The sequence below is a fragment of the Ursus arctos genome, unplaced genomic scaffold (assembly GCF_023065955.2).
Source record: "Ursus arctos isolate Adak ecotype North America unplaced genomic scaffold, UrsArc2.0 scaffold_20, whole genome shotgun sequence".
In the NCBI taxonomy this organism is placed as follows: domain Eukaryota; kingdom Metazoa; phylum Chordata; class Mammalia; order Carnivora; family Ursidae; genus Ursus; species Ursus arctos.
The window spans coordinates 27519833-27540131 of NW_026622875.1; the positions used below are offsets into that span (position 1 = coordinate 27519833).

The window sequence follows — 20299 nt, forward strand, 5'->3', positions numbered from 1 at the left end:
CTCAAGGGGAGACATTAGGGTGCACACCTGACGGCAAGAAACCCCAATCGTGGGTGAGGTGAGAGAGAGGGATTCCAGGCAAACAGCAAGGACAAGGACCCTAACAGGTTGACGCCGGCTGCACTAGAAACAGAAAGGAGGCCAGCGTGGCTGGAGCCCCGTGGAGGAACGAAGATGCAGTGGGCGACGCAGGCAAGCCCCATTACCGATGGCTCTGAAGGCTCTGGTGAGCAACTCCCAGTTCCTCTGGGTGCAGTAAGAAGCCTCTGAAGGGGATCAAGGGAGGGAGCGGTGACACTTCCACTTACTGGGATCACGAGCAGAAGGGGTGCCAGGCAGGAGGCTACCGCCAGCACCTAGGTGAGGGACTGATTAGTCTGGATCAGGGTGGTGGCCCTGGAGGAGAGAAAGGGCTGCCTCTGAGACAGATTCTGGAAGCAGAATTGACAGGACCTCCCGACGGCCTGGCCATGGAGGTGTGGGATCTAGCTCCTCCACCGATCCACTTCCTGGGACCCTCCTACGCTGGCATCCTTCGGCGTCCCCAGCCCTGCATTCTGCTCTGCTCTCCCTACACACTCTCCGCGGGAGAGCTTATCAGGTGGATCTTATCAGCTCTGCATGGTTTCAAACGCCTCTGCACATTGAGATCTTGCCTCCCCTTAAACATCTCAGCAACGCAGGGGCCGAGCATTTCCATCTGACATTTCACAGGCACCTCACGCCTAAAACCAGCCCCCGTCCCCTCCCTCCACTTCTCTCTTATACTTGTGTTCGGAGCAAGAGCAGGCTTCCCGTCAAAGCTCTTTGGCCCCTGTACACTCTAGCAGCCCAACTGGCTGGTCAGCAGCAACGCCAGGACATCGGCCTGGATCTGGATCAGTTTGGCTCTGAAATCCACGCTTCTACATACTTCTGTAGTTACTTTATCTTCAACTTGTATCATAAAATCTTTATTTTAATTAGTCTATAGCTATTCGCATTTAAGTCATTAAGAGAAAATATCACTTTATAATAAATATTAATGTGAGGGAAAAAAAAGGCTAGCAAAGTGGTTTATTCTTACAAGTTATTGCTGGAAAAAGTTCTTCAAACAAGCCAGGGCAGTGAAAATGCCTTAGAGAAGTATCGGGTGTTGTTCAGATTTCTTCACGCAGCGTCAGGATGTCTCATCTTCGCATTTTCCTGTACGTTCGCGTTGTGAAGAGCCACTACCTCCAGGTGACAGTAACTCTTCAGGGTCTATTTTCATTTCCAAGTTTGTCATTTTTTTAAAGAGGCTACTTTAGGGTCGTGAACTGTTTCACTGTCTTTTCACTTTCTCTTTTAAGTTCCTCAATATGGGCATCCAGGCGCTCTAGAATATGGTGAGACCGCAGCTCCTCCTCTTCCAAAAATCTGGTGGCTATTGAGCCCAGAGGAGACACAGGCAAGGGACACTGGAAGAGAAACAAATTTCGGCATACATAAGCCGAAGAGCATACTTTTCACATACATTTTCATGCTATTTTCTAACCAGAATTATTAAAAGGTGACTTCTAAAAAACTTTTCCTCTGAAGAGATATTTGTTTTTATCCTAATGATAAGACTGGTAAAGAAAAAAAAAAAAGAAGCCGTTGCGTAAAAATTAACACAGACCTCTTCCTTTTTGACCCAAATTGTATAAATGTAAAGTGTCACATAAATACATTAGTTATAGGTCTGAAGAATATCTGTTTAGACTTTGTATAAAGTATACATATAGCCTTTAATAGCCTTTAATACCCCCAGAAGAGTGTATACTTAATGTCTGTTACTGCAAATTCACTTTTAAAATCTGAATATGTTACTTCGATTTTAAAGCACAGCAAATCTACTGATAATATATCAGATACCAAGTGAAATCAGTACTTTCCCTCCTCCAAAACCTCAGTCCATAATCCCTCATCTGAAACTCCTGGGGCCATGGTATTTCAGAATCCAGGCCTCAAAAAGGTAATATAAGACATGTGCCACACACAGTCCCTCCTCACACACAGTAGTTATTTCTAGAGTCCTTAAACACGGAGTTAATGCATAAAGCATCGCTGCTCCTTGGAGAAATACACACACACACACACACACACACACACACACACACACACACACAATCATCCTAAAACAACTCATCCCGGTAGAGTCCCTTTTCTTTATTTTACAAAAGAGAAAACGAGGTTCAGAAGTGTGCAGTGACTTGCCCGAGGCCGTTCCCACTAATGCGTGCCAGAGCTGGGATTCCAACCCCGTTCGCCAGGCCCCAGAGCCCATGCTCCTGATGCTACACTGGGCTACGCCCACCTCCTCCCCCGTCTGGTCACCTGTGTGACAGCTGGACAGAAGGGCAGAGTGCCACCTCGGCCAACCTCAGCTGGCAATGTGCAAGTCTGGGGATTCAAGTTTTTCACAGCTCTGCACGTGACCACAAATAACTGTAGGAGTCCCTCAAGTATTGACAGGGGTTACAAATACTTTAGCAAGGAGGCAATTCACAAAGACAGAATCCGCGACCCATGATTCATGAGGTTCAACTGTATTACCTTACTGGAGTCTGAGGTAACGTCCCATAATCAAACATACTGATATTTCTGAAGTAAAATGCTAAGTAGCATTAAATAAAGCCTACACATACTATCACATCAGTTCAGTTCAGGTTAGGTTTTAGTGCCAAATAAGTTTCACTGTCAAATATAGGAAGAAAGTTTTCAGGACGTTTTTGGATTTCAGAATTACACATAAGTGAAGTGGAGACTTGTTTTACGACTGAGAAGAGAACCTTTACATGGACTTGGTGGTACATTCACAAGCCACAATGAACTGTCACAGGTGTGGGACCACTAACTGGTGATGGCAATGAACGGGCAGAGGCGAGTGCTTAAGTCCGCCCAGCAGCTGCAGGAACACGGGGCCAGCACAGCGTCGCCTTGCGTGGTACTGAGTCCTTGTTCAGGATGCGTCAGATGCACTTCCTTCCTCTGCCTCCATCCACCTCCACCCACCCCCTCTCTCCCTTTCCCACAGCTCCTTCCTTCCTTCTTCACTGTCTAGACCTCAGGACTATCTTGGCATCCAGAGATATTTCTTGAACCAACCATTCCAATACAAAATTAACCTTCTCTGAAAAAGGCAGGAAAGGAATTTCCAATGAGGGTTAAAAACAAAGGCATGGCTATTAACTTTCAGAACTAAGATGTGTTTTGAAAAGTAATCATGGCTGAATGTCTTCACAAAAAGATCATAAGACAGAAAAACATGAGAATACAGAGTACTTAAACTAGAGAACTAGTAAGCAAACCAACACACCCCACCACCCTCCGTTATCCTTCGAATAAAAAATAAAACCAAACTAAATAGGCTGAATAAGCTAATAAGATCAGAAAGTTTCCATACCGAAGACATAAACTCTTCTTGGTCATTTATACTCTCAGAGACAGTGTCAGAATAATTGGCTTCGTTTGTATCTAGCACTGAAGGCAGAGAGCTAGTTTTGCACAGAAAGTTAGAAGGCAGAGAGACGGAACTGCAAGGGGTGATCTGAGAACTCAGGGGGCTGAGGACCCTGGACATGGGCTCTGTACTATCCAATGCTTGTCGTCTCGGAGAATGAAGAACTGTTTTGTAGTGCTCAGTCTTTATCCCATCATGTCTGTACGGGCCATGGGTAGGCCTGCATAGCAGATCAGAAAACAAAACAAATATAAATTGTAGTGACTTTTCTCTTTTAACACAAAACTGTTACAGGAAGTTAAAATAAAGGAACTTAAAAATAAAGGAACAGGCTAACCGGTTAAGGCTGTAATTTATAAAGTGGGCAGCCCACTCAGACCTCTTGTTCCTTCCATCCGGTAAGGCCCCATATCCACTTCCCACTGCCAGGGCCTAGCGCTCTCACATGAACGACATAGCAAGGAGGACGAGCTGCCAGAGTATTCTAGTGTGTTCGGTGCTGGGACAGAGGGAAGTACTGTGCACATGAGATCTGGTGTCGAGGTGGCAGTGGAGGCGAGGTGTCAGCAAAGGCTTTGGTAGGCAGGTAGGAAAACACACAAGCCATATAATAAGAGCTGAAGCCAGATGGGTTTGCATGGAATGCTGAGTTCTTCTGGTAACAGCTTATAATTAATTGACCAAAAATACAAAGGAAGCTTTCTTTACATAAAAAAGCCAATTTCTACTTCTTATGGTACCAGTGGGGCGTGGTGGGAGGCAGCATGGAAAGGTTTGGAGGAGGAAGGACATTGTTTGTACACAGGTCCAGAGTATGAAGCTAAAACCTGAATGAAAGTGCTTTATACCCCGCCATTTTGTAACCTCATAGTAGCTTCACTTGTATACACCGTACTTCAGAGTCAAACATAGAGCTGTGTGAGGAAGATGTAATTTCTGTAAGTCTGCAATTATTCTCAGAGAAATGAGAATTATAATGGTACACATTTTAAGTAAACTGTGAAGAAATTTTACTTGAACTCTGGATTCTTGAACTCAGGTGCTCTGCTGTGTATCGGTTTAAAGATCCTGTCATGGTTTTTTTTGCACATCTGAGTAGAAATCTCCAGCTTAGATTTAGTATGCATCAAATCTTTCTGTAGTTGTTGATTTTCAGACACTAATTTATTTAATGTCTCAATATACTTCTCCTGGAGGTCTGCTAGTGAAATCTCTTTTGCCTAATAAAAAAGAATACTAGAGTTACTTAATTTGTTTAAGAATACTTGTGATCTGTGATATCGCTGGTGGGAAATTACATTTTTTTTTTAGTTGTAACTAGTTCATCTATGGCTTTGCCTTGGAAAAAGTAACTATTTGTGGTTGGCCCCCTCCCCTATGAGAAAACAAGTGTTGTTTCTTACAGTGAGTGGGGGTGGAAAATGAGGAGCCACGATGGGCTTCCCTGATGTGCCAAGGAAGATCTGAGGGGCCAGAGGAAGGCTGGAACTCAGAGGACACAAGAGAGAATCAAAAACAGAAAAAGGAAGAAAACAGCAGCCATGGGTTCCTCCAGAGTATCTATGGAAGAAAACTGAGAGACCTAGTTCAAAGAAAGACATTGGAACAGAAGGCTCTGAAAAGGAATTCCAGCTGGCAGGGACAACTTTTAAATAAGTACTTTCTGGTCTTAAGGACTTTTACATAACGGCGGCACCTGTTCTGGTACGTGAAATCAATTTGAAATACACAGTAAAACAGCATTCAGGTATAAGGTAGGAATTCCTACTCTGATCTGGTCTGGGTTCTGTGATCATGAATTTTACTTTTCAATTCTAGGTGTTTCCTGGTAATACTACCTGAAAAAACAGTAGTCTGGACCTTTTTCTTTTCTAATGACAAAATATTTCATTAGCATTCTGAAAAATTATGGTAATTTTCTTTGGAATTTAATATGATGTTTGGTCTTTTCTGTAAAGAATTTTCTGAAAATAAGCTGGTCAAAGTGGTTTTTAACAAACAGAATTAAAACATAAACTTTAATATGTAGCCTTCAACTATCTGTGTACCAGTAGTGACAATGTTACAAAATTTTTCAGTAACTTGTCAACTATATAAAGTATATAAACTACTGTTGATTATTTTTATAATAATTTTTTTTATTATATTATGTTAGTCACCATACAGTACATCCCCGGTTTCTGATGTAAAGCTCGATGATTCATTAGTTGCGTGTAACACCCAGTGCACCATGCAATACGTGCCCTCCTTACTACCCATCACCGGTCTATCCCATTCCTCCACCCCCTCCCCTCTGAAGCCCTCAGTTTGTTTCTCATAGTCCACAGTCTCTCATGCTTCATTCCCCCTCCTGATTACCCCCCCTTTCTTTATCCCTTTCTTCTCCCACCAATCTTCCTAGTTCTTATGTTCCATAGATGAGAGAAACCATATGATAATTGTCTTTCTCTGCTTGACTTATTTCACTACTGTTCATTTTTTAAAGGTGGCAAATAATTTTAACAGAGCTACTGCTTTCATTATTAACATAATTAGATAATTTCATTAAAATAGTTATTTAATCCAAACATTCATTTGTAAAAGTAATTCCACCTTCCTAGGTGGTAAAATGCAAAAAGGAACTTTCTAAAAATTATTAATATATACAACATGTTCATACTGTGTAATTTCAAACCAGAGGAAGCTTAAACTGCTTGATGGGATTTTGACCAGCCAGAGTCTGATGTTTGATGTCATTAAATACATATTTTTTAAAAAGATAGCGCCTGGCACCTTTTAAAGTTTTCTCAAATTTATTATTAACAATTAAAGAAAAATTAATGTGTGAGGTAATATAAAAACTGTGGTGCCAAGCACACACTGGGCTGTGTGAGGAAAGGACAGGACTATCACTGCTAGATGGCGATTTCAGGAGAAATTAAGCTCAACAGAATCTCTGGTCATAGTCTGGTTTAAGTACCCCTTAGAGTTCCCAACTCTTAAATATCAATAGGCAATCACTGTGTATGATAAGAGTCTCTCCATCAGGTATTGCCAGCCAAATCCTGAGCCTTTTGAAGATTCTGTGGCGTAAATCAGGTTGGTTCTTGGCTTTCTCCATACCAGCTCCATATTGGCTTCATAGGTGCAAATAAAGTTATCTTCCTTTCTCCCTTCCTCCCTCCCTTCCTTCTATCCTTCCTCCCTCCCTCCCTCCAACTTCCCCCTTACAAAGGGTTTAGCTGCTCTTTCCTCTCCTCTTTCTTCCCATCCCTTGTGGGTTTGCACTTTAAAAAATCCTTTCATTATAGTTTTAGAGGGGTTTGGGAAGGAGCAAGATTAGACGCATATTTTCACCCGCCACCTTAGATGATGACATGATATTTCATGTAGAGACGGCCACAGACTAACCACCTCTAGAGGTTAACATTTAGTTTACTTCAAAATTTGGTACATTGCAAATAACACCAAAATGACCGTTTCAGCACATGTGCTCCTACAGGATGGGTTCTTTGGGAATGCAAACTGATATGACCTTTCTGAAGAACTACTCTGCAATAATTATTAAAATCTGAAATGCACATGACCCAGAAGTTTATAGGCTATATATATGTACAAGTTTAATGGATATTGCTAAACTGTCCTCTAAAAGGCTATACCAATTCAATACCTGCTCATTAACAGAGCATGAAAGCCTGTTGCCCTATATCCTTGCCAATACTGGCCATATTCATTTTAAAAAATCAGTGTCAAGCCAGTTAGCAAAAAAGTATTTACTTATTTAGTTTTGATTATTAGGGATGCTGAACAGCTTTTCTTGTTTACTTCTTTTCTTGCATTACTTCTATGAATTATCCCTGTTCTTTGTCCATTTTTCTACTGGATTCCAATCTTTTTATTATCTTTCCAGGAAATCCTTACATTAAATATCAACTTTTGTCTATTTATAGATTGTTTCCCCTAGTCTATTAGTCTTTTTTTATGGGGGCTTTTGCCATCCACAAATTTTACATTTTTATGTCGTAAAATTGTTTATGTTGTAAAATTCTTAATGGTTTCATGATGCTAAGAGAATCTTACAGTCCCCAAAAATTATAAAAATAGTCCCTGATATTTTCTTTTACTTAAAATATTCATTTAATGTTTTACACTTTCTCCCACCCCAGCCTCCATAATCCAGGATTGTGAAATTAAAACTCCTTAGTAGTGAATGGGGATGCTGGGTAACCACATGTCTCTGGTGGCACAGAGTCTCTGGAAATGCAGAAAGAAAAAGTTTCTACAGTCTTTGGACGTTTGACCTACATCAAGAAGAAATGGGTCAGAACAGATGGGTCATTTTGCAAATTATAAGAATTTTGTAACAAAATAGCTAAAAGGACATCCATACTATTTATGAACTCACTGCTAACAAAGCATGTTCTCCCCGTTTCACAGGAGCTGGCGCACACCTCTTACCCCCCCACTAGTTTCCTCTCAATCTCTTTAGGGCAAGAATTCTATCTTACTCATCCCTGCATCCATTACATTGCCTATGAAAATACTTTGAACACAAAAGATTCTAGAATATTTGACTAAATGAATTATATCTTAAAGAAATATAATTAAAACCAAATTATGTAAAAGATGATATACTTTATAAGAAAAACATATTATGAACATAATAATTAGAACAATAATAATAATAGCACCTAACATTTACTGTGCACTTACTAAATGCCAGGCACTATGCTAAGCACTTTATATACATGCTTCCTACTAAGAACATAGACTGTACATGTATTTTGTCATATACACAATACAAAAAAATCTTCCAATTGCTGAAGTGGAGAATGATATTTGCTCACTGCCATCACTGTCTTGACTTCTTTTTATTTGAGCAAGTTTCTGCAGAAGGATCATTCCACAGTTTGATCTTAACTCTCTCTTTACAACATCAATATTTACAAAGTGATTTCTTTAAAAGGCTTGGATAATAGAAAAACTTAAGTTTCTATTATGTACCTCATGTAAACCCAATTCCAATTTCATCACCATTTCAGAGAGATGACGATTTTCTAACTTGAGTGATTCCATCTGATCCAAAATCTCCTAAGAAGGGAAAAGCAGAAAAAACAAACAAATAAATCAAATGCATCTACAAAATTTTTCCATATATATTTTCCTTAGGCAAAGATGCATTCTTCATTCATATAAATATATCATATATATTTAATTATATTAATATATTAATAAAGATATATATATATATATATATATATATATATACCTTTCTAAAAAGATTTTTTAGGGGCACCTGGGTGGCTCAGTTGGTTAAGGTCCTGGGATAGAACCCTGAGGCAAGCTCCCTGCTCAGCAGGGAGTCTACTTCTCCCTCTGTCCCTCCCCACCACTCGTGCACACGTGCTAAGAAATAAAATCTTCAAGAAATAGAAAAATAAAAAGATTTTTTAAAAAGGTGTATCAAGATATATCAACACACATGTATTTAAACTATTCTAAGAAAATGAATGAGTTCAGGGCGCCTGGGTGGCTCAGTCGGTTAAGTGACTGACTCTTGATTTGGGCTAAGTTCACAATCTCAGGGTCCTGAGATTGAGCCCCACGTCAGGGCTGTTCTCAGTGGGACGTCTGCTTGAGATTCTCCCTCTCCCTCGGCCCCCTCCCTGCTCATGCTCTCTCTCTGAAATAAATAAATCTTAAAAAAAACAAAGATGAACAAGTCCCCTGGTCAATCCCTCCCACTCCCAGTGTTACCCGCCTCTCATGTGGCTTCCACCTCCAACATCGTATGGACTGCGCTCCTTTCACAAGAGAATACAGACACACCTCAGAGATGTTGCGGGGTCAATCCCAGAGCACCGCAATAAAGCGAGTATCACCAAAAAATGAGTCAAATGAATACTTTGGTTTCCCAGTGCATATAAAAGCTATGTTTACACTATACTGTAGTCTATTAAGCGTGCAACAGCATTACGTCTCAAAAAATGTATGCACTTTAATTTAAAAATACTTTTTTGCTAAAAAATGCTAACCATCACCTGAGCTTTCAGCGAGTTGTAATTACTGATCACAGATTACTATACAAATAAAATAATAATGAAAATGTTTGAAATACTGCGAGAATTACCAAAACGCGATACAGAGACATGAAGTGAGCAAATGCTGTTGGAAAAATGGTGCTGACTTGCTCATCACATTGCCACAAACCTTCCATCTGTGAAAACTGTAACTTCTGCAATGGGCAGTAAAGCAGAGTGCCCGAAGAGCAGGTGTGCCTGTAACTTACTCTTCCTCCTTTTTCTCCTCAGCTTGTCTGCTCGTCCATTCCCACTTGAAAAACACTCCTGCCTTCTTTGGGTTCCTCCTTTCTTTGTGAAAACTATCTAGTTTTCTTCCTCATCGCTACTTTTTTTTTTTAGCTCTATTTCAACACCTTTTTACCCTAAATGAGTAGTTTCCTAAGTGTAGTTTGGTCTGTCTTCATCTCTATGCTTTCTCACATTTTCTAAGTCGCCATGGGAGTTTCAAATGCCAACTCCACACAGAGATGCCCACAGCCAAATGTCTCACCCCGACTTTAATCTTGAACTCCAGGTCTCCTGTGGAATTGACTATTAGATATTGCCATACAAACATCCAGCCTTAATCTCAAACCAGTTGCTCCACCGGCTTCCCTATTTCATGTTACTTTCAAACAAATTCAGTATCTGCCCTCACCTGCTCCTTATCTTTTCTCTATTTCACTAAAGAGCGTCACTTTCTACTCAGTTGCCCACGTTGCAATCCTGAGTGACATCTTCCCCTAACTCTAACTTGCCCTCCCCGTCCAATCAAATGCAAAGCCCAGTCGATTTTACCAGCCACATATCTCAGAATCCCTGCATTTCCCTGTACCTCCCCTGCCCACTGCTCAGGCCACCACTTACTGGCGTAAGAGTCTCCGAGTAGTCTCTCTGCCTCCTTGCTCGCTCCTCATATCACAACCACTGAGACCCTTGATGCCTGCTTACAGCCATTCTCCACTGGCCTCACGAGAACACTAAACCCTTCCCACGCCCTGGGCAGGGTCCCAGGAGCCAGCTCCTGCTTCCCAGTCCCATCCCCTGCTGCACTCACCCCGTGTGTACTCTAGTCTGTCCCAGCGAACACGTCACACTCTTGCCGTGCACGACAGACACAACCTCTCTACTCTGTACCCACTCCCACCTCCCCACCAATCCTCACAGAATGCTTGTTAACCAGCACGCCTCAGCCCACAGCAGGAGTCTAATAAAAATTTGCTGAATTAAATGCTATGGAAATTATATCTGTACTGAAGTCAATCTTCAAAAACACTTCAAATGAAAAGTTTTTGTTCAAGCTTCACCTTATGTTCTACGGCTTTTTCTTCTGCCTTTTGTATCTCTGCTTTGAGTCGCTTTTCCATGTCAGAGGACGAGCTTTTGGTGGAAGCAATAGTGATGTCTCGCTGGTGTAACTCCCGAGTTAGCTGTGAGATTTCCATCTTCATTCCTTCTAGTGCAGAACTATAACTTTGTTCAGCCTGTAAAATCTGTTCTTTCAACTACAAAGAAACAGAAAGGAAAGAGTAAAGAAAAAAAAGAAAGCACGTAAACAGATAAATATGTTAATAGTTAAAATAATAAGGCAATTTCTACCTACCCCAAGACATGAATTTTTTCCTTAATTCAATCTGCAGAAAATTAGCAACTTACCAAGTTGTACGTCTACACTGAAGGTCAGATGGCTATACCCACAATGTTTATTAATCTCAAAACAGGGAGAGTTGGGTTATTCGAATGTTGAGAACCTGTGTCTAAGTCCATGCACACATTATTTAGAGGACAGCACCTGTGACCTTCATTCTTTTTTTTAGTTGCAAAGCTAAAAATTTTGTTTATATGGCTTCCTTGTCCACAGAAGACAACAGAAAGGCAAGAGGAAGAAAGAAGCTAGAAGTAATCTCAAATAAGTAATAAAAATTACGAGTCAACAAACACAGCAGCCAGGGCCCATTAATGCGGAGACAAACAGCACTGCATACCTCCACAGCCAGTGAGGATATTGACTATGCCACGGCACAGAATTCAGACCCATGACCACCTTCAGTCAATAAGAAAATATTAAATGCTAGTTCATATCTTTTTGAAAGCAAAAGAGTATAAATCTTTTAGAAAGTTTTTCATCAAAACATGTTTAAAATAAAGCTTAGAGTTCAAAGAGGATAGGCTTCAATTATCTTGAAAACGTTTATATGGCGTCCCTGAGGATTATGAAGACTTTCCCTAAGCACATTCCAGGTGCATGTCTACTCCTGAATATCAAGTGGCTCCTTGGACCACATTTTTCTCTCATTAAATATACCTCCTATGACCTCCCAACCCACAGCTTAATCCGTAAATACATACAACTTGGCTACCGCAGGCCGGCAGATTTTTACCTTCTTAATCTCTGCCCTGTACTCATTGTTATGTACTTCCATCTTCTTCAATTCTTCATATTTTTCCATTAGTTCTTGGCTCAGTTGTTTACATGTTGCACTCACAGACTCCAAGCTGTATGTATGACAAAAATATGATCACATGCTTAAAACAAAAACCCTGAAGCCCACAGATTCAATTATCTAACTTATCTTTTTGATGTCCAAGAATTATCTTAAACTTCACCTCCCACCCCAAATTAAAACTCATTTCCCATGGGGCGCCTGGGTGGCACAGCGGTTAAGCGTCTGCCTTTGGCTCAGGGCGTGATCCCGGCGTTGTGGGATCGAGCCCCACATCAGGCTCCTCTGCTATGAGCCTGCTTCTTCCTCTCCCCCTCCCCCTGCTTGTGTTCCCTCTCTCGCTGGCTGTCTCTATCTCTGTCGAATAAATAAATAAAAAATCTTTAAAAAAAAATAAATAAAACTCATTTCCCATTTCCTCAGCACCAGAGGCAACTAAATCCAATTCAAGCTTTTGGAGATACTTTTGATTTCTGTGTTTACCTGTACTCTTTCCCTCTGCTTAAAATTTAACTGGTTATAAAATTCTAAAGATTACAGCAACTTCACTACTTTTCTCTCTCAAACTGTACAAGAGTTACCATCATAATTTTCATCTTCACCATACCTAATTACAATCCCACCCTACACAGCTTCCACCTTGTCCCCCTTACTTAACAATCAATCCCTCATCAGGTATGAGAACCTCAGGGGACCATAACTCTCTTATCTCACCATTCATTTCTGCTAATAAAATCCTTTTGCTCCTTTCTCAGGGAATATTTTGTTCAAACTAAACAGCACAAACTATCTAAAATGGGTTCCTTTTTCTATTTGCCTTTTGATTGAAAGAATATTTTTAAAGACATTGTTTATTACTGAACACTGGTGTATATTTCCATTTATTTCAACTTTACCTATTTCTAAATATCCTAGAATGCTCATTTACTTGGGACTTAGTACATTAGTACAGTGTGTCAAACACTGAGGCAGAGAGAGAAGAAGAATTATAGATTATAGATACTCTTATCATAGCTACAGATGGGAGAACTGGGGCTTAAAGGGGCTAGGGGTCTAAGGTCACACTGCAAGTCAGAAAGAAGAGGTAGGTCTCTAGAGCCTGACTGGAGCACAGTAAAACATACCTATGTGTAAGATACTAAAAAGTCAATCAATGGAAAATCTGTAATAGAAACTGTAAATTTTAGTTCCAATGTCAAAAAGAATAATAAGCTCTGGGGAGCTTGGGTGCCTCGGTCAGTTAATCAAGACTCTTGATTTCAGCTCACGTCATGTTCTCAGGGTTGTGAGATCAAGCCCCACATCAGGCTCCACACTGAGTATGGACCCTGCTTAAGATTCTCTCTCACCCTCTCCCTCTGCTCCTCCCTGCTGCCACTCACGCTTTCTTGGTCTCTCTCAAAAGGAAGGAAGGAAGGAAGGAAGGAAGGAAGGAAGGGAGGAAGGAGGGAAGGGCGAGCTTGTATTTTATTCAGTTTAAAATGTACACAACCTGGGGCACCTGGCTAGGTCAGTCGGTTAAGCATCTGACTTCAGCTCAGGTCATGATCCCAGGGTCTGGGATCGAGGCATTGGGCTCCCTGCTCAGTGGTGAGTCTGCTTCTCCCTCTCCCTCTGCCTCTCTCCCCAGCTTGCACTCTCTCTCACTCCTTCTCTCTCCCTTTCTCAAATAAATAAAATCTTTAAAAATAAATTTTAAAATGTACACATCCACCTCAGGAATGATAACCAAGACTATCTTAAGTATTCCAAGGTGCAAAACAAATAAAGCAAAAACCATATGTGTGTGCATGGTATTTAATATGTAAAGAAAAAACCTGGTGGTTCCCAAAAACAGAAATAAAAAGTAAAAAATTTATTACTTAAAGATAAACTTAAAAGGGTAAAATAGCAATATTTTTGTTGTTTGCTTGCCTAAAGGCTAACAACTCACATATTTTCTAATCTTTTACATACAGAAAATGTTAGTGTACAAATGATCACAATTTATGTTTAAAATAAAATATCAAAATCTTCCCAGTCACAAAGTTTAGAGGTATGACAAACAAAAGTTCACAAGTACAACGACAAAGCAAGTGGGGCAGGCACGCTCTAGCATAGGTCGGGATTCAGCGAGCACCAAGAAAATAATCAACAGTGCTTTGGGACAGAAGGAAGGAGCACCACGTGCCCCATGTGCCCTCGCTGAGAGCAGCTCCACGGAAGCAGCTGGTAGAGGGAAGAACCTACCTGAAGACGTTCTACACAGGCAAAATGCAAAAGTGAAACTAGTACAGTCAGGACAGACAACTCTTTTGAAGAATCTGATTTTATAGGAGAGCAGAGAAATGTGGAAACAACTTGACAGGGATATAGGATTCAAGGAGGGTTTTGATTTTTTCCCAATATGGGAACTATTAAAGCCTACTTTACACCACTAGGAATGATTTAGCAGACAGGAAGAACTTGATGTAAAAAGAAAATAAAAAACCGTGCAAACAGGACACAAGTGAAGTCTTAGGGGAACAGACATGTCATCCGTCAACTCACGCACTCTAACAGACGTTAGGCACAGAGGCAGGCAGACCGGTATATTTGGTGGTAGAAAAATTAGGAAGCTCTCCTTTCATTGCTTCTGTTTTCTCAAGGAAATAAGAAGTTAGGCCATCTGTGGATGCTAGAGAAAAAAAAAACTATTTTTTCACTAAAACTAATTTTTTTAAAGATTTTATTTATTTATTTGAGAGACATAGAGCAAGCACAAGCAGGGAGAGGAACAGAGGGAGAGGGAACTCCCACTGAGCATAGAGCCTGACACAGGGCTCGATCTCACAACCCTGAGATCATGACCTGAGCCAAAATCAAGAGTCAGTTGCTTAACCGACTGAGCCATGCAGGTGCCCCTTCACTAAGACTATTAAATTACTTTACTTTATCAATATGACAATCAAAAATCATCTTTAACAACTTGAACATTCTTGAAATGTGTATTTAATTATCTACCTGCCTTCCAAGCGAGTCACCTCTGCCTGCAGAAGTTCTTCACTACTGTGGGTGAAATCCAGCTGGGACAGCATGTTACCTAAGTCCCCCTGCTCTTGCGAGGCGTACCTCTTTTCTGCCTGTGACTCCTCCAGGGACCTAAAGACAGAGGAGGAGGACTGTTAAAGGCCTCTGATCTTTGCAAAAAAAAAAAAAAACCATAATCAGTTCGTATTTCCCAGCTGTTTTTGGTAATGCAACTCTTTGGAATTCTTCAGTTGTCTCCTGCTTCATGAAAGGAACACTTGGGAGAGAAAAAGGCGCAAGATAATGCTTCTCAAAAAAGTCAGCAGCAGCTTACTCCTTTCTCAACTGGGATTTGGCCTATTTCTCAACGGAAAAGACAAAATGACAAAACTTTTGTTTCCACTTGATACCTTGAGCCAAAAAAACTGAAAAGTTACAGGAAAGTTCTCGCAAGAACAGAAATGTGTACCAGACTTAAATCAAGCAAAAGGAGCACAGCTTCTTCTATTACTTTCCACTACAAGACTCACGGAAATAATTCATATATAGAAATATAATGGGTTTTAGGTTTCTTTTAAAAACGAGCTATCTCAATAGCTGCCTTTATTATTGATGTTAATGATAAGCAGCTACTTATCATGACCTATTCTACCAAGAAAGGGAGGCCTTCCAGGAGACATGGACTACAATTCCTTTCACATTTGGAGTTTCACCAAGAGTAGAGATTGACCCAGTAGTTTCTACTTTCTAAACATTACAGCCTTTTGGTTAGGGACCCACACTGGAGGCAGAAAATAACTAACCACACAAAATCTTATAACGCTATAAAAATTTAACTCAGAAATTAAAAGTGAATAAGAAAACCCATAATATGATCAAACACAAAATTATGAATACATCACATTCTAACTGGTGCTCAATGCCAAACCACCAAGTGGGTACAATTAATATTTACGAGTAAATATACCTTACGGCCTCTATCGCGTGTTTAGTGTCAGCTGGCTTTAACTTTGCTTGTAGCTTCTCCGTTTGCATTCTTTCCTCATGCATGAAAGTTTCTTGAGACTGAAGAGTTGCTTTCAATTCTCTCTTTTCTTCCTGAAGAATCTGAAAAATACTCAGAAAAATGTCAGATGTTATTACAATTTTTCTATTTCAGGAGAAAAGGAAGCCAGAGAGTCAGACCATAACAGGTACAATATTAACAAGGCTATCAATGTCTGATCCATTAGCTACAGAGTAGGGAAGAAACCATGCACTCTTGAACCTAGTTCGAGGTTAATTTTTTTAAGTTCTTATTTAAATTCTAGTTAGTTAACAAATGGTGTTGGGAAAACTGGACAGCCACATGCAGAAGCATGAAACTGGACTACTTCCTTACACCATATAAAAAATAAACACAAAATGGATGAAAGACCTAAATGTGAGACAGGAACCCATCAAAATCCTAGAGGAGAACACAGGCAGCAACCTCTTTGACCTTGGCCGCAGCAACTTCTTGCTAGACACGTCTCCAAAGGCAAGAGAATCAAAAGCAAATGTGAACTATCAGGACTTCATCCAGATAAAAAGCTTTTGCACAGCACAGGAAACAGTAAGCAAAACTAAAAGGCAACCTACAGAATGGGAGAAGATATTTGCAAATGTCTTATCAGATAAAGGGCTAATAACCCAAATCCATAAAGAACTTATCAAACTCAACATCCAAAAAACAAAAAATCCAGCTAAGAAATGGGCAGAAGACATGAACAGACATTTCTCCAAAGAAGACATACCAATGGTCAACAGACACATGAAAAAATGTTCAACATCACTCGGCATCAGGGAAATACAAATCAAAACCACAATGAGATACTACCGCACACTGGTAAGAATAACTAAAACTAACAATTCAGGGACCAACAGATGTTGGTGAGGATGTGGAGAATGGGGAACACTCTTACACTGTTGATGGGAATGCAAACTGGTGCAGCCACTTTGGAACACAGTATGGAGGTTCCCCAAAAAGTTAAAACTAGAACTACCCTATGACCCAGTAATTGCATTACTAGATATTTATCCAAAGGATACAAACATAGTGATTCGAAGAGGCACATGCACCCCAATGTTTATAGCCACAATGTCCACAATAGCCAAAATATGGAAAGAGCCCAGATGTCCATCAACAGATGAATGGATAAAGAAGATGTGGTGTATACACACACACACACACACACACACGCACACACATGCACACACACAGACACAGGAATATTACTCAGCCGTCAAAAAGAATGAAAGTTTGCCATTAACAACAATGTGGATGGAACTAGAGGGTATTATGCTAAGCAAAATAAGTCAGTCAGAGAAAGACAAATACCATATGATATCACTCACATGGAATTTAAGAAACAAAACAGATGAACATAGGGGAAAGGAAGGAAAAATAAAATAAGATGAAAATAGGGAGGCAAACCATAAGAGACGCTGAACTCTAGGAAACAAACTGAGGGTTGCTGGAGGGGAGGTGGGTAGGGGAAAGGGATAACTGGGTGATCGGTATTAAGGAGGGCATGTGATGTAATGAGCACTGGGTGTTATATACAACTGATAAAGCACTAACTTCTACCCCTGAAACTAATAAAAAAATAAAGAAATTCTAGTTCGTTAACATATAATGTAATATTGGTTTCAGGAGTAGAATTCAGTGATTCATCACTTACATATAACACCCAATGCTCATCACATGTGCCCTCCTTAATGCCCATCACCCAACTATCCCTTCCCCCTACCCAACTCCCCTCCAGCAACCCTTAGTTTGTTCTCTATCTTTAAGAGTTTCTTACGGTTTGCCTCCCTCTCTATTTTTCCCCTTCCCCTATGCTCATCTGTTTTGTTTCTTAAATTCCACATATGAGTGAAATCATGGTATTTGTCTTTCTCTGACTTATTTCACTTAGCATAATACACTCTAGTTCCATCCTTGTCATTGCAAATGGCAAGATTTCATTCTTTTTGATGACTGAGTAAAATTTCACTGTAATATATATATACACCACATCTTCTTTATCCATTCAGGTGATGGACTTTGGGGCTAATTATTTTCCCTTAAAAACATGCATACACACATTTCCCCAACTGTAGTAATTTTAAAACAAACCTCTAATAGTTTTTCAGATTCCCTCAATTTTTCTTCTTTTTGCCGCTGCTCTTGCATAACAATCATATTGGTTCCAACCAAGTCATTGACCCTCATGGTGAGGCGCTCTATTTCCAACTCATTGGCACAAATAGTGTCATTGGCGCGCTCCAGCTTACTGCTCAGGTGCTGAATTTCCGACTGGCTGGACAGCTCCACAGACTCTAATTTCTGTTTCCGATTGACAAGCTGAGCCTAGAAACACAGATTACCAATAGACAGAAGTGAAATAATAAAAGAACAATTTGATGCATAAGGAAGACTAAAATAAAACTGAGTTTATTTCCATAAAAATGTAAAGCATTAGTTCATTTATAATAACCCACTCATGACCCAAAAAACCTCTCATGATAAAAACTGGGAACAGAAGGGAACTCTCTCAACTTGCTAAAGACGATCTAAAAAAACTGTACAGCTAACATCATACTTAATAATGAGAAACTCAAAGCCTTCTCACTAAGATGAGGTACAAGTCAAAGATATCCCCTGTCACTAGTCCTTTTTAATATCAACTGGGTGTCCTTGCTAATGTAAGGCAAGAAAAGGAAATAAAAGGTATATATATATATTGGGAAGGAAGACATAAAGACGCCTTTGCTCAAGGATAACATGATCGTTTATGTAAAAAATCTGAAAGAATCAATAACAACAAAAAACCCTCCTGAAAGATGCCTCAAAAATTAAAAATAGAACCCTACCATCTAGCAATCCCACTACTGGGTATTTACTCAACAAATACAAAAACACTAATTCAAAGGGACACATGCACCCCTATGTTTATAGCAGCATTATTTACAACAGCCAAGATATGGAAGCATCCCAAGCATCCATCAACTGATGAATGGATAAAGAAGAGGTGGTATATATACACAATGAAATATTACCTATAAAAAGGAATGAAATCATGCCATTTGCAATGAGATGGATGGAGCTAGAGAGTACAATGCTAAGAGAAATAAGTCAGAGAAAGATTAATACTATCTGATTTCACTCATAAGTGGAATTTAAGAAACAAAACATAGGGACAAAGGGAAAAAGAGAGAGAAAGAAACAGACTCTTAACTATAGAGAACAAACTGGTGGTTACCAGAGGGGAGGTGGGTGGGGGGATGGGTTAAATAGGTGATGGGGATTAATGAGGGCACTTGTTGTGATGATCAACATGTGTATGGAATTGTTGATCACTGTATTATACACCTGAAACTAATATAACACTCTATGTTAACTGACTGGAATTAAAATAAAAACTTAAAAAAAAGAAAAAAAACTCTCCTGGAATTAATAAGCAATTATAGCAAAGTTGCAGGATATAAGGTTAATACACAAAACTCAATCACTTTTCTATATACCAATAATGAACATGTGGAATTTAAATTAAAAACATGGTATCATTTACATTAACACCTGAAAAAAATAAATATTTAAGTATGAATATAACTAAATAAGTACAAGATCTATTTAAGGGAAACTATAATACTCTGATGAATTAAATCAAAAAACTAAATAAATGGGGAGACCGTCCATGTTCATGGATAGGAGAACTCAATACTGTCAAAGTGTCAGCTCTTCCCAATGTGATCTATGGATTCAACACAATCCCAATCAAGATCCCAGAAAATTATTTTATGGATATTGACAAACTGATTCTAAAGTTTATATGGAGGGGCGCCTGGGTGGCTCAGTCGTTAAGCATCTGCCTTCGCCTCAGGGCATGATTCCAGAGTCCTGGGATCGAGCCCCACATCAGGCTCCTCCGCTGAGAGCCTGATTCTTCCTCTCCCACTCCTCCCCCCGCCTGTGTTCCCTCTCTCGCTGGCTGTCTCTCTGTCAAATAAATAAAGTCTTTAAAAATAAATAAATAAATAAAGTTTATATGGAAAGGCTCGAATGAGCCAACACAATATTGAAGAAGAAAAAAGTTAGAGGACTGATGCTACCTGACTTCAAGATTTACTATAAAGCAATGATTATCAAAACAGCATAATACTGGTGAAAGAAAAGACAAATAGTTTAAAAGAACAGAATAGAGAGCCCAGAAATGGACCCCCATAAATAGACTCAACTGATCTTTGACAAAGGAGCAAAGGCAACACAATGCAACAAAGACAGTCTCTTCAACAAATGGTCCTGGAACAACTGGACGTCCACAAGCAAAATAAATCTAGACAAAGACCTTCTGCCCTTC

General features: G+C 39.9%; 1 protein-coding gene across 11 annotated transcripts in view; it reads right to left on the reverse strand.

The window, feature by feature from the left end:
* Positions 1 to 1041: 1041 nt before the first annotated feature.
* CEP63 (centrosomal protein 63) overlaps positions 1042 to 20299 on the reverse strand; it is a 57194-nt gene continuing 37936 nt past the window's right edge. For 5 of the 11 annotated variants that reach the window (XM_026497072.4, XM_026497066.4, XM_026497065.4 and 2 more), the window contains 9 exons: positions 18076 to 18309; positions 15904 to 16043; positions 14931 to 15068; positions 11886 to 12000; positions 10812 to 11009; positions 8447 to 8533; positions 4478 to 4683; positions 3407 to 3683; positions 1042 to 1439 (listed from right to left, as the gene is read on the reverse strand). In XM_026497072.4, the coding sequence (XP_026352857.2) occupies positions 1281 to 1439; positions 3407 to 3683; positions 4478 to 4683; positions 8447 to 8533; positions 10812 to 11009; positions 11886 to 12000; positions 14931 to 15068; positions 15904 to 16043; positions 18076 to 18309 (1554 nt within the window). In that variant the 3' untranslated portion in view covers positions 1042 to 1280. Of the gene's footprint in view, positions 1440 to 3406; positions 3684 to 4477; positions 4684 to 8446; positions 8534 to 10811; positions 11010 to 11885; positions 12001 to 14930; positions 15069 to 15903; positions 16044 to 18075; positions 18310 to 20299 lie in introns of those variants that run through there. The other 6 variants (XM_048216150.2, XM_026497069.4, XM_048216152.2 and 3 more) reach the window with 3 other exon arrangements.